Source organism: Stegostoma tigrinum, chromosome 5 (assembly GCF_030684315.1).
Source record: "Stegostoma tigrinum isolate sSteTig4 chromosome 5, sSteTig4.hap1, whole genome shotgun sequence".
Lineage (NCBI taxonomy): Eukaryota > Metazoa > Chordata > Chondrichthyes > Orectolobiformes > Stegostomatidae > Stegostoma > Stegostoma tigrinum.
Window position 1 is genome coordinate 128,410,809 of NC_081358.1, and position 14,804 is coordinate 128,425,612.

A 14,804-nucleotide genomic window follows, 5' to 3' on the forward strand; every position below is an offset into this window, starting at 1 on the left:
TCTGAATGTTGCTCTCAAGTGTCCTCTCAACTTTCTCTTTCATTGAAACCAATCTAAAAGCTTTTCCAAGCTAACAACATTAACAAGGGCCATCATGCTTGTAAATCTTTTCTACACCATATCCAATTCTTCCTACAGTGCAATGCTGAGAAACTGGCCACCATCTTCCAGTGGAGGCTGGATCAGTGTTTTAACACAGAACTTCCTTACTTCTGTATTCTATGTCACTATTACAAAGTCCAGGGTTCCAAATGCCATTTAGACCACTTTCTTAGCTTATCCTGTCACCTGCAAATGATTTATACATACATACATACCTGGGTGTCTCTGCTTCTGCATCCCCCCACTTTATAAATCTATCCTTTACTTTACATTGTCTCTTTATTGTTTTTCTGCCAATATACAAACTTCTTTCCATTACATTTTATTGTCATTTGCCAGAACATTTCAACAGCCTGTCCATACCCACACTTGATACTTATATAGTTCATAGTTCACATGTTTGGCACTAATTTTTAGTGCCGGAATTAAAGTTTAACAGTAGAAAAACATGATAAGTGCAATTGTAGCACCTAAACAGCATTTAGAATGATATTGCCAAGTTTCTTTAAGAGGAAAGCAGCTAGAAAGATAAAGCAAATGGAATTCTTGATTTTTGTGATTGTGACAATAACCTGAAACAAAGAACATATCAGAACCTTACAATGGGATTCAACAAGGGGTGATGTGGGCTTGTTGGGCTGAACGGCCTGTTTCCACACTGCAGAGAATCTGATCTAATGGTAGTTTCTCTATGTCAGGGTTAGGAAACTCAGGTTCAAGACTCATCTGCTCTATAGCCAGGCTGCTGGGCTTAGGAGAAGAACCAGGTGATGGCTCCATGACATGGAAGAAGGACTAAACTGAACACCTGGGACACAGTGATCATCTCTCTTGTGGTAGCATACCTAGAGTACACACAACCCATCTCTCCTTAAAAACAAACAGCCTCTTGCTCCAATCGCCTCCCAATGTAATTCCAACTCATCTGGAGCAGATTGATTTCACCCACTGACTTCAGATCTTCATTTTTTGCTTTTAAACTTTAGTCTGTTCGGAATCATTTTCCACAGCTAATCTAAACCTCACGATACAATGAACACAGGTCCCTAAACGTTACAAATAGTTGATCCACCTTACTTCACAGAACTGGGTCCAGCAACATTTTCTTTCTGACTGATCTAGTGACAGATCAATCTAAACAGGTTTTTTGAATATTCTTCAGAAATTCTTACCCCTCACTGCCCTTTACATGGTTCCTATCGCCGTCTGTATTAGCGGCCCATCTGAGAACACTAACCCTCACTCTTTTCTGCTTGAACTGCATTGGAATTGAGGACCAATCCAATGATGAAGTAGTATCTAGGTGATCCTGAGGCCCAGGCTAATGCTGTAGGGATATGGGTTCAGACCCAACATGGTAGTTGTGGAGCTTAAGTTCAGTTAATAAATCCGCAAATTCCAGCCAGCATCAAAAATAGCACAGTGAAGCTACCAATTATCGTAAGTACGCACCTGGTCCACTATTATCCTTTAGGGGAGGAAATCTGCCATTCTTCCTTGGTCTGGCTAAATGTGACCACCAGACCCACAGAAATGTGGCCAACTCTTAACTACCTTCTGAACTGGCCCAGAAAACTGTTTAAAATTGTCCAGAAGGTGTTACATAGTTCAAGGGCAATCAGAGATGGGCAACAAATGCTGGCTGTGCCAGCAACACTCATATCAAATAAAAAACCAAAGTAAAGAAAATTACCCACTGCCCCAAAATTCCCATTTGTTGATATCACCACTTGGTCTGCTCACTCTGCAGACAGCAGGCACTGGGACAACCCATTCTTGTTATCCAATGCCCCCTCAACAACTGACCTCTGCACAGTCTGTGTGGCCACGAGGAAGGACATCAAATCTCCAGCCCGCAGCCGCTCCTTCGCCAGCATCATTCCACTAACACAGATGGTACCCAGAACTATACCTGCAAGGAGTAGATGTGTTTATCATGTTACCACAAACAGACTTACATCTGCAACAAACATCAAAAACTCACATCTAGAGTGCCTTTAACTTGCAATGACACAAACTGAATCACTAATAGTTTCTCTCTTTACAGATGCTGCCACATGTGCTGTACATCACCAGCATTTTCAGTATTAATTTGATAAGGAATGGTGGAATTGTGCCTTTGTAGTCTGTTCCATGTTGCTTTTAATCTGTAATTCATCCAGGTGAGGACTTTTATCTCTTCTAAATTAATTGGTTTATCAATTACTATCCCTCTTTCTAACTATCTACCTTAAACATCCAAGTATCTTTTTTGATTTTTTTTCTAAGTTCATGTATACTTTTGTTAGTTTCCCTGTAATTACTGAGGTAAAGTAATTGCTGAGGACATAGAATCCATTGTAGTATAGTAAGTAGCACTCTTAACTCTGAGTCACAAGGTTCTGGGTTCAAAGCCCGTCCCAGGATAGGAGCACAAAATCAAGGTTGACCCAACTGTGCAGTGCTGCACTTTCAGAAAGTGTCTTTCGTGCAAGCCATTAAACTGAGGCCTCAGCTGCCTGCTTGAATACATGGAAAAGATCCTGGAATTCAGTTTAGAAGGACAGCAGGAGACACATCGTCAACATCACCGAAAGAAAATTATCTGGTTATTCTCACACTGCGGTGTTGACTGTTCATACTGGCTGCAATGTTTCCCACATTCCAACAGCGACTGTACTCTACTTCATTGGTCATAAAGCACTGAGACATCTGGGGACTTGAAAGGTATTACATAAATGTGAGTCTTCTGTTTTTCATGATATAATTTTTCTGCCATTGAACTGTTGCAACAGGCTAACCTTTTTTAGGGCATATTTCTACCCTGATTTTTATTCAGTTATTTATGTTTCTACAGAATTCTTTATGATTTTCTTTAATTTCCCTTAAACACCTGCCTGTCTCCTCTTTCTCACTGTCTGTCAAACTCTAATGGCTTGGTTTGTAAGGCCCCAACCCTGGCCAGACGTGCTTTTAGGCTTTAGGGAACATAACAGATAGCAGGGGTGTATTCCACTGCCTTCCTCCCACTGACCTGGTCCACCGAGTACAGTAGATGTTGATATCAGCATCCATTTGCCATTTATTAAAAAGTAATTCATGAACAGTTCAGCTTGTTAACAAAATATATTACCCAAATGTTACACTGCCATCACCACAATATGGTTGGCTTATATAGTTCTAGTGATATAGTGTCCCTACCCCTCAGTCAAAAGGCCTGGATTCAGAGCCCACCTGTTCTAGAAGTATACTATTAGCATGCCTGGACCAGTTCATTAAAAATATCAACAATAACAAATAAAATGCTGGAGAAACATGACAGATCCGGCAGCATCTGCAGACAGACAGAGGGCGCTTCGATTTCGGTGACCTTTTATCAGAAGTTCTGGTGGTGCTCCAGACTAGTAAAGCCACAGTATATTGGAGGAGGATCGAACATCTTTGTTCAGTGCCAGCAGCAACTCATTACTGCAGAGTGGCCTTGTTGAGTGTTGGTCAGGAGTAACACACTCTTTTCCTTTCTTGGGGATGATGGAGCAAAACCCCCCCCATTGCCTGAAAATTGAAGCATATTCCTCAGTCCTTCTCCACAGTCACTCAATCTCTGTTTCTGCCACAAGAGGCTCGGTCTCCCTCTTACTGCATGTTTTGCATTCTCTCTCTTCTCTTTCTTTCTCTTTCCCTGTTGAGGGGAGTAAAAATCCATTGACTTACAGTTTAATGAAAAGTTGGACAATCCCTGGAAGATACCAATTCCGAACCCCAGGATCTGACTCATGCTGCAGGCTTCATCCACCTCTCGAGAGAAAAAACTGCCAACACAAATAGTTTCAGCAGTGTGATCATCAACTCCAACAGTAATAGTTACATTTCTAGGCCAGTAATCCAGAGGGCGTGACTACTGGCTTGGATATACAGCTTCTAATCCCACCACAGCAGCAGGGAAATTTGAATAAGTTTATTTTAATAAATCTGATGTAAAAGGCTAGTCTAGGTAGTTGACATAGTCACTATTACTATTATTTGTTGTGAAGGCATACGTGGTTCAGCAACGTCCTTTCGTGAAGGAAATCTATTGTCGTTACCTGGTCGGGCCTACATGTGAATCTAGATCCACAGCAATTTAATTGCTGCCTTCTGAAATGGCCCAGCAAGCCTCTTAAATTGTCCAAAATGTGGCTCATTCATTACTTGATCAAGGGCAATTAAGATGGGCAATTAATGCTTACGATTCCTGTGACAGTCAGATCTTGGGAATAGACAAAAAAACATACAATAATGCATTATGCCTCAACCATGCCTCACCTGTACTCTTGCCACTCATACTCCATTGATGCTTTTGGTTCGTGGAGCGTGAGAGAGCAAGAGAACAGCAATGAGGGAATATCACAAGAGACTGGTAGCTAACATAAAAGGGAACTCAAAGTCTTCTCCAGGCATAGAAATTGTAAAAGGGTGGTCATGGGAGGAGTGCGACCAATTAAGGGGACTTACACATGTAGGCAGAGGACATTGCAGAAGTATTAAACGAATGTTTACAGCTACTCACCAAAGAGGAAGGTGCTGACCAGACCAGAGGGAGGTAATGCAGTCACTAGGAGAGTTTGAAATCCAATTGGACAAGGTATTGATAAAGGTCAGAAATCACGAATTCATGTTATAGTCCAAGTAAAAGATTGACAGGATGCAGAGATGGGCTGAGAGGTGGCAGATGGAGTTCAACCTGGATAAATGCGAGGTGATGCATTTTGGAAGGTCGAATTTGAAAGCTGAGTACAGGATTAAGGATAGGATTCTTGGCAGCGTGGAGGAACAGAGGGATCTTGGTGTGCAGATACATAGATCCCTTAAAATGGCCACCCAAGTGGACAGGGTTGTTAAGAAAGCATATGGTGTTTTGGCTTTCATTAACAGGGGGATTGAGTTTAAGAGTCGTGAGATCTTGTTGCAGCTCTATAAAACTTTGGTTAGGCCGCACTTGGAATACTGCGTCCAGTTCTGGGCGCCCTATTATAGGAAAGATGTGGATGCTTTGGAGAGGGTTCAGAGGAGGTTTACCAGGATGCTGCCTGGACTGGAGGGCTTATCTTATGAAGAGAGGTTGACTGAGCTCGGTCTCTTTTCATTGGAGAAAAGGAGGAGGAGAGGGGACCTAATTGAGGTATACAAGATAATGAGAGGCATAGATAGAGTCGATAGCCAGAGACTATTTCCCAGGGCAGAAATGGCTAGCACGAGGGGTCATAGTTTTAAGCTGGTTGGTGGAAAGTATAGAGGGGATGTCAGAGGCAGGTTCTTTACGCAGAGAGTTGTGAGAGCATGGAATGCGTTGCCAGCAGCAGTTGTGGAAGCAAGGTCATTGGGGTCATTTAAGAGACTGCTGGACATGCATATGGTCACAGAAATTTGAGGGTGCATCCATGAGGATCAATGGTCGGCACAACATTGTGGGCTGAAGGGCCTGTTCTGTGCTGTACTGTTCTATGTTCTATGTTCTATGTTCTAAAAGATCATCAATGATGATCTTTTTACTTAAATTCTGTGTCTGATACTACCTCTCTCACTAACACCTAAAAAAGGAGCAAAGCTCCTAAAATTTATCTTTTCAAAGAAACCTGTAGGATTACAACCTGGCATTGCGATTTTTGACCCTGTCCACCCCAGTCCAACACTGGCACATCCACAGGATATTGATGGGCAAGTTGTACATAAAGTGATCAAGATTTCAGGTTTCAATCAGAGAATCATTCAAAAGTGGCCATTTGGCCCATTAAGTCTGTTTCATCAAAACTATGCTAAATCCAGTACTAGGCCCATAGCTTTGAATGTTATGACATTTCAAGTACTCATCATGTACTTTTTAAAACCTTGTGGGGTTACACATCTCGACTACCCTTCCAGACAATGCAATTCAGACTTCTGCCACTCTAAGGATGAGATTGGTAAAATAAGCAAAAGCGATAAAGAGGAATATCATTTATATGCACAGCCTGAGGATGTTAATGGAGGCAGGTTCAGGTTCAGGGCAGCACGGTGGCTCAGTGGTTAGCACTGCTACCACACAGCACTAGGGACCCACGTTCAATTCCATACTCAGGTGACTGTGAAAACTCCACACGGACATTCTCCCTGTCTCTGCACGGGTTTCCTCCAGGTGCTCCAGTTTCTTCCCGAAGTCCAAAAGGTGTGCAAGCTGGGTGGATTGGCCATGGGAAATTGCCTGTAGCGTTCAGGGATGTGTAGCTTAGGTTGGTTATAAGGGGATGGGTCTGGGTGGGATGCTCCAAGGGTGATTGCGGACTCATTGAGCCAAAGGGCCTGTTTCTACACTGTAGGAATTCTGTGTGATGGATTCTGAGATGAAGTACGGAGGGTCCCCAGTTTACGAATGTCTGACTTATGGAAGCTTGTACTTACGAATACTGTCCCATACAGGTGTGTTGTTTGAAAAGATCCAACACAAAAAACTTTTCCAGTACTCATGAAGGACTATTTTACATCTCCCACCGATCTGACTTGCTTATGGAGCAACTTGCAAATGGATTCCGGAATGGAAGAGATTTACAATCCAAGAACTGCCTGTATTCAAAATGGAATTAGATTGTTGTTTTGAAAGGGATAGTGTACATGATTATAGGGAGGAGACAGGACAATGACAAGAACTCAGACGAACATGATGGTCCAAATGCTGGCTGCACAAAGCAAAACGTTGGGTGTTGAAGTGAGGGATGGAGTTTCAGGAACTGGGAGAGAGAGGTATTGTCGTGCCTAGACCCAGATGTAACAGTTGAGAAAGGGAGTGGGACCAACAGGAGCAGCTGATTGGTGAGCAAGTCCTGGTGGGTATGTCCAAATTACTATTTTGTAAGTCTTTGTAAAAACAAAAGGTAGGGACTTTGTTTGTTTATTCTTTTTCTTGAAAAAGCCTTCTAAAATGTTTCACCTTTGAAGAGTTTAGTCATGGCAGGAGAGCTTGAAGCCATGGTTTGCTCCTCTTGCTCCATGTAGGAGGCCAACCACGTTTCCAGTGCTTGGAGCCAGCATGAATGCAGGAAGTGTGTCCAGTTGCAGCTCCTGCAAGCTCAGGTTTCAGAACTGGAATGGTGGGTGGGGACACTGGAGTACCTGGGGGTCTGACACCATTGTGGACAGCATGTGTAGAGAGGTGGTCACACTGCAGATCGTAATGGGGGGTTCTATAGTCAGAGGAGAGTAGTGATTTTTAGCATGGTCAGACAGATGGGCCTCATAGAACATGAGTTCCTGATTGGGGCTGTTAAGCTGGTCCAATCAGGGAGCCCTGGCTGAGACACAAACAGGAACCCTCTGACACCCTGTTCACTCTGAGAGCTGGATCAGTATCACAGACTTTCCATGTCTAATTAAAGGGTGATTTGGTGACAGGATACTGGTCTAGGTGGAGATATTTAGGTGGGTATGAGAGTGGAACATGCTCCTGTAGAAACTTGCTCATGACAATTGTCTACGAATTGGGATAAGCATTTCTGGCATCATGCGGTTATAGAACATAGCACAGTACAACACAGTACGGGCCCTTTGTCCCATGATGTTGTGCCAACCTATTATCCTAATAACAACCTACCCTGCATACCGTACATTTTACTATCCTCCATGTGCCTATCCAAGAGTCACTTAAAAGTCTCACAAGGATCTGACTCCACTACCACTGCCAGCAGTACATTCCACACACCCACCACTCTCTGTGTGAAAAACCTACCCTGACATCTCCCCTATACTTTCCTCCAATCACCTTAAATTTATGCCCCTTCATAATAGTCATTTCTGCCCTGGGAAAAAAGTCTCTGGTTGTTCACTTTATCAATGTCTCTCATTATCTTGTGCACCTCTATCAAGTTACCTCTCATCCTCGTTTGCTCCAATGGAGGAAAGCCCCAGCTCCCAAGATTTTTCCTCAGAAGGCCTGTCCTCCAGCCCAGGCGGCATCCTGGTAAACTTCCTCTGCACCGTCTCTAAAGCTTCCACATCCTCCCCATAATGAAGCAACCAGAACTGAACACAATATTCCAAGTGTGAAAGGGAAGCTTGACTTGTTCTACCCTGCTGTTGAAGAATGGGCCCAATATATTGAAAGAATGTAATTTCTTTTCAGAAATGTCATTAGGGCAGATGAAAAGCAATGAGTAGTTCTTCTGACAGCTTGTGGGCCAACAGCTTTTTTGGTAATTGGGAGCCTATTTTCCTGAGACAGCAGATATAAAATCTTTAAAATGTTGACAAGATTTTATGCTGCAGCTGTACAAAAAAACTCTGGTGCGGCCGCACTTGGAGTATTATGTACAGTTCTGGTCACCGCATTACAAGGAGGATGTGGAAGCTTTGGAAAGGATGCAGAGGAGATTTATTAGGATGTTGCCTGGTATGGAGGGAAGGTCTTACGATGAAAGGCTGAGGGACGTGAGGCTGTTTTCATTAGAGAGAAGAAGGTTGAGAGGTGACTTAATTGAAACATAGAAAATAATCAGAGGGTTAGATAGGGTGGATAGGGACAGCCTTTTTCCTAGGATGGTGACGGCGAGCACGGAGGGAGCATAGCTTTAAATTGAAGGGTGAAAGATATAGGACAGATGTCAGAGGTGGTTTCTTTACTCAGTAGTAAGAGAATGGAACGCTTTGCCGCAAACGGTAGTAGGTTCACCAACGTTTGGTACATTTAAGTTGTCATTCCATAAGCATATGGACATACATGGAATAGTGTAGGTTAGATGGGCTTCAGATCGGTATGACAGGTCGGCACAGCATCAACGGCCGAAGGGCCTGTACTGTGCTGTAATGTTCTATGTTCTATGACTTAGTTAAGGAATATTAAGACCCCACACCACCTCTAATTCGGAGTTGCTATCATTTTTAACTCAATAATATGAGGGGAATCTGTATCGGAATTTAGCACAAATCTGTTGGCAAAGGCTTGGGGAGCCAAAGGCCTATTCCTATGCTGTATTGTTCTTTTTTTTTGTTCTTTAGGATTTTTGACTATGTTAAGGCAGGGGCATGTGACTTTGGTTTAACCCTTAATGAGGTGCTAAGAGACCATTTAGTATGTGGGATTAACGATGTAATCATATCAAAGCACTATTATCTGAAGTCCAACTAGACCTCAAACAGACACTACAACTGGCTTTATCATTAGAAAATGCAGCAATTGAAATACATGAGTCGCCGGGTATTCCGATGGAAGTGGGCACCCTCGCCAGTCCAACAGAGCTTGGGAAACACCACTTGACCGAAAGCAATTGCATAGCCTCACTCAGGACATATCCAGAACAGAAGGACTCTAGGTCAGCCCAAAGCAAAACTCCGAAACTAAGCCAAATCTTGAACAAATGGATAAAAATTTTTTTTCAGAATCTGGACCAACAAGCCATTGTAGTTGCTGTTGGTAAGTAGACTCAAGACAGCAAGTTAGCAGCTAGTTCAGTTACAAGTAATTGTAGTAAAAGGTTTGGGCCCAAGCTTGATGGTTCAGAAGGATTCACATAAATGTCAACATTTTATAATCAGAAAATTGCTGCCCGAGTGAAGTCGCAATTAAATACCTGGAGTTTTTCAGGAACATCTGGGGACTATCAAAGGAGCCAAGGGCACCTTGCATGTTGCAAGGAAGCAATTGCACCATTCTGCAAGGTGCATCCAGTGTCATTTGCCTTACGAACATAAGAGGCGGAAATCAGAAGGCTGGAAAGCAAAGCAACAATCAAACCAGTCCACTTTATGGAATAGGCAGCACTGGTTGTAAGTTTGTGAAGCCAGACAGGTCAGTTCTTTGTGAGGATTTTAAACCATGTCTACATACGATGCAAACTTCAAAGAATTATGTACCGGAACCCTTATGTCTCTCTGTTTTACAAAGATAAGCCAGAGAACTACAGACTAGTGAGTCTCACATCACAGGCAGGGAAACTTAGTTCATTGAAATTTGCACCACATGTAGTCAGGGTGATTAAGAAGGCTTTTTGCTTGCTTGCCTTAATTGCTCAGACCTTTGATTAAGAAAGAAAGAGCTGGGATGTCATGTTGAGGTTGCACAGGACATTGGTGATGCCCCTTCTGGACGACTCTGTCCGGTTCTGAGATAACAGTGTGGAACTGGATGAGCAGAGCAGGCCAAGCAGCATAAAGAGAAGCAGGAAAGTTGATGTTTCGGGTCAGGACCCTTCTTCAGAAATGGGGAGGGAGAAGGGAGCTCCAAAATAAAGAGAGAAAGGAGGAGTGGGGCTGGGGAAGGTAGATGGGATGGTGATTAAGTGAGCACAGGTAGGGAGTGGTGGGGATCCAATCCTCATTCCTAAAATGAGGAAGAAATAAAACCCAATTACATTTACCAGCACCAGCAGTTCTACTATCTCTGTCCAGTTCTGGTCACCCACTCATAGAAAAGATATTATAAGCTGGAAAAAATCCTGAAGGAGAGCATCCTTTTCCACTTGGATAGGCATGCTTGAACGGAGAGTCAGCATGGCTTTGTCAGAAGAAGATCATGCCTAACAAATTTGATTGAATTTTTTTAAGGAGGTGACCAGGCATGTAAATGAGGGAGTGCAGTTGATATAGTTTATGTGGATTTCAGCAAAGCTTTTGACAAGATCCCATAAAGGAGACTTAGCAAGAAGACAAATGCACAGAAGATACAGGTAATTTGATAAAAGTGGGTTCAAAATTCGTTCAATTGTAGAAAACTGAAGGTGATGTCAGGAGGCTGTTTTAGTGACTGCAAGTCTGTGTCCAGTGGGGTACAGAGACATCTGGGCTGGGGTCGCCTCTTAGTCGTTGTCATTTATATGAATGACAGTCATTCTACATCGGGGGGCTGATTACTAATTTTGCAGATGACACAAAGATTAGTTGGGTGGTTATCAGTGAGGTTGAGTGAGCTCAGCTACAAGATGATATAAACAGGATGGTTAAATGGGCAGTTGGAATTCAACCCCGAAAAAAGTGATACACTTTGGAAGGAGTAGTTTGACAAAAGTATTCAATGAACAGCATGACCCAAGGAAGTTCTGTGGAACAAAGTGGCTTTGATGTGTTGGCCTATAGATCTCTAAAGGCAAACAGACATATTAGTAGGGTGGCATAAAAGGCATAGGGGTCACTTGCCTTTATAATCAAAACAAAGACATTACAAAAGTGAGGAAGTCATCTTGCTGGGTGGGATGGAGATTTTAAGTTACGAGGAAATGGGAGGGATAGGCTTGGAGCAATCTGTTTGAGGTGTACAAGACGGAGGGATGTGGACAGAATAGATAAGGATCAGCTGTTCCTTTAGTTGAACAGTTAGTCATGAGGGGTATGAGTTCAAGATGAGGTTCAGGAGCTTTGGCAGGGCAGGGGGGGGGGGGGGATGTTAATGGGAGGAAAGACTTTTTTTTAAAAAAACCCAGAGAGTGATGTTGGTCTGGAATGCGCTGCCTGGGAGGGTAATAGGAGGTGAATTGCCCCACATCCTTTTAAGAAGTACCTGGGTGAGCATTTGACCCATAGCCTTGAGGTTACAATATGTCAAGAGCTGGTAAATGGAATTGGGTTTTTTTATTCATTTAAGAGATGAAGGTGTCGCTTTTGGGCAGCATTTATTGCCCATTCCTAATTGCCCAGAAGGCAGTTGAGAGTTAACCATGTTTTTGTGGGTCTGGACTCACATAGGCCAGGCCACATAAAGATGGCATTTTCCTTCTCTAAAGACATTAGTGAACCAGATGGGTTTTCCCTGACAATTGGCAACAGATTCATGGTTATCACTAGATTCTTAATTTCCAGATGTTTATTAAATTCAAATTCCACCATCTGCCATGGCAGGATTCAAACTCAGAACATTATTTTGGTCTCAGGATTAACAATCCAGTGATAATACCACTATGCCATTGCAGGTCGTGTGCTTTTCACATTTGCAGATCTGATGGGCCGAAGGGCTTCTTCTGCATTGTATGATTCTACGATGATCTCCTTCCGCTTTGTAACAATTCTGTGATCCTGTCTGAGCTCCGTTGGAATAGTACTTCCGCTACTTACTTAATTTCCAGGTCTTCCATTGCAAATGCCTTCACTGTCCGTACATTTCCCAGTGCCTCCTCTGCAAGACATGTTGCCTTGGCAATCTGGAAATAATTTGTTAAAACAGACTTTTCAATAACATTCAGTAAAGTCAAAAACCCAGTCCAACCAGAGTCCTGCACTTTGAAATACGAAGATGAAATTATTAAGCTCTGTTTGTGCCAGCACAACAGTGTTCAATTAACACAAAGCTGTATCAATCTGGATCCAAGCTAGTTGCCAAGACAGAAAACCCACAGTTAATCAATGAATCAGTCTTCCAGTTCCTTCCACACCCTCCCCTTGTTACAGGTGCTCCCCATGTAGACATGCTCGGTTAATTAATGGCCACCATTCATGTCTCCTTAATGTTAAATCAAATATATAAAACGTGATTAATTAGACATTAACCAAGTTCATACGGGATATGGCAAAATTCAACTCTGCTGCAAGAGGAATACATTTTCAGAGAATGTGAACATTACCAACAGCGTGAAGCAAACTTACTCTGTATTTAAACAGCTTTGAAATTTTATTTATTTTCAAATTCAAAACCGTAGAAGTATAGGCCTTCAGTTGGCTATCACTTACTTGTGCAATTTTATTTTGCATTTCTTTCCTGCTAAACTTCTGATTTTCAAAATAATTTGTATGGAACACTAAGTTTTTAAAAAAAAAGTTTTAAAAGGTAAGTGTGACTGTACTATGATTGAACCAAACTAATGAATTGTGTAGTTAGTGGCAACATTATCAACTACAAACTCGGGCCATTTTCCCCAGGACCTTCCTTGTACATCAAATGACGCTGTTTTGACTAAATTATTGGTTTTATTGTTTCCCTGGATCAGCAGATGATTAGAAAACAATGGACGGCAACTATATTTTTTTAAGTGGAAATGGGCTTATTGGATCCATCTCTATGACCTTTGAACTACAAACTAAGACCATGAAGTAGTTTCATACGTGCGATGGTTGTTGATATGATGTAGTATGATGGGTCTACAATATGACCATACAGCATGATGACACCATCCAAGATGTGTAAACAGCCTGACGCCCCTCAAGTCTGCAACTGAGGAGAAGGAAGCAGTTATCATTTGGAATCGAATGTTTTTCCTCTTGATCGTTTCAGTCCTGCTCAGGTTCTCAGAACACTTTGCTTTTATTTTAGATCTCCATCATCTGCAGTATATTGCTTTCACATGAAGACCAGGTCTTTTTATTTCCATTATTTTTGGATGAAGGGCTTTGATGATTCTTTAAACTAAAAAAGGACAGTGTGAGGAGATGGCTGCAGCTTTAAGTGTTTACTAAAATGCTGAGTTGTATACAGCCAGACCTAAAATCAAACCTCAGAGCGGATGTGTTGTGATCTATGGGACAACTACTAGACAGAGACAGTAAGAGCTGCAGATGCTGGAGTCAGATAACCCAGTATGGAGCCGGAGGAACATGGCAGGCCAGGCAGCGTCAGAGAAGCAGGAAAGCTGATGTTTCGGGTCGGGTCCCTTCTTCAGAAATGATTTCTAAAGGGTCCCAACCCGAAAAGTCAACTATCCTGCTCCTCTGTGCTGCCTGGCCTGCCATGTTCCTCCGGCTCCACACTGTTATCTGTGCTAGATAGCAATACTTTGATTGGGCCCTGACCCAGTGACTTTGGCTTTTGTGGAACAGAGTAGGAAAAACATACCTCGTCTGCAATGAGAAAGCATCAAAACAAATCACCCTGTGTCTATCTCTACCAGCAAAAGCTAGCTGCCTTCCACTTATTTTTCTCTAAATATCCCCTGCTAGCGGAATAAAATGCCTTTAAAAGGCAGTTAAAAGGCTAATTCTATACCAATGAATGAAGAGAGCATCAGTGAACAAAAAAGTCTTGCATCAAGAGCAAAGAACTTTAAAAGAGCTTAAGGGAAGAGAAAGAAAGCAATTCAAATCTTATGCTCCAGACTAGGGAAATCAAACGGTGTTTCCCTGATCTTTCCTTTTCTGCCCTTAATATCCATGTGTCTGTCTGACTGTTCACAAGAGGGGTGATTTAAGAGGGATAGAGTTTAAGTAATACAGCATTATAAGTCAGCAATTCTTATTTCCTGATCAACACTGGTTAAAGACAATTTGTTTGTAATTGTTATTTTCTGGTTAAGTACAGAAACTTGGTGTTTTCTTTCAAGCGGAGTTTGTTAAATCAGGTAAATTGTGAACTTGAGGTAGTTTGAGTAAATCTTTTCACATTTGGAACAACTCCGGGCATAGTGGGGCTTGATTTCCAGCGCATGACCCCCAGTGAGGTGTAACACAAGACAGACTCTCACTCCACAGATTTCTCACAAGCAGCCAAGAGCTGAAAGAAGATGGGGACAAGTACCTCCGGGTTCTTAAACAGAGTGGGTTATCCAGATCTTCATAATCCAGTACCTAAGACAGAACACAGGATGATGTACACATGTAGCAGCTGTCCACAGAGCAGCTTTGAGAGAAATATGAAACTGGTCAAGAATGGTTAGTCAGGATTCAGCTGGAAGCACCACTGTACTCAAAGCTGTTGAAATGGCAAGAACAAGGAAAAGACTTGTGTCTCTGAATTTTATAGAACCGTCCTGTTCTATGTGCATCTGCATGCTAGTGCCCAGTAGAGATTTGGTAACATTCTG

General features: G+C 42.4%; 1 protein-coding gene across 1 annotated transcript in view; it reads right to left on the reverse strand.

The window, feature by feature from the left end:
- The window catches only part of abcb8 (ATP-binding cassette, sub-family B (MDR/TAP), member 8), a 61,523-nt gene that overhangs the window by 17,940 nt on the left and 28,779 nt on the right, over positions 1–14,804 (reverse strand). The window contains exons 7-9 of the mRNA XM_048529708.2: positions 12,130–12,215; positions 3,796–3,893; positions 1,909–2,014 (exon numbers count right to left, since the gene is read on the reverse strand). Coding sequence (XP_048385665.1) covers positions 1,909–2,014; positions 3,796–3,893; positions 12,130–12,215 — 290 coding nt within the window. The remainder of the gene's footprint in view (positions 1–1,908; positions 2,015–3,795; positions 3,894–12,129; positions 12,216–14,804) is intronic.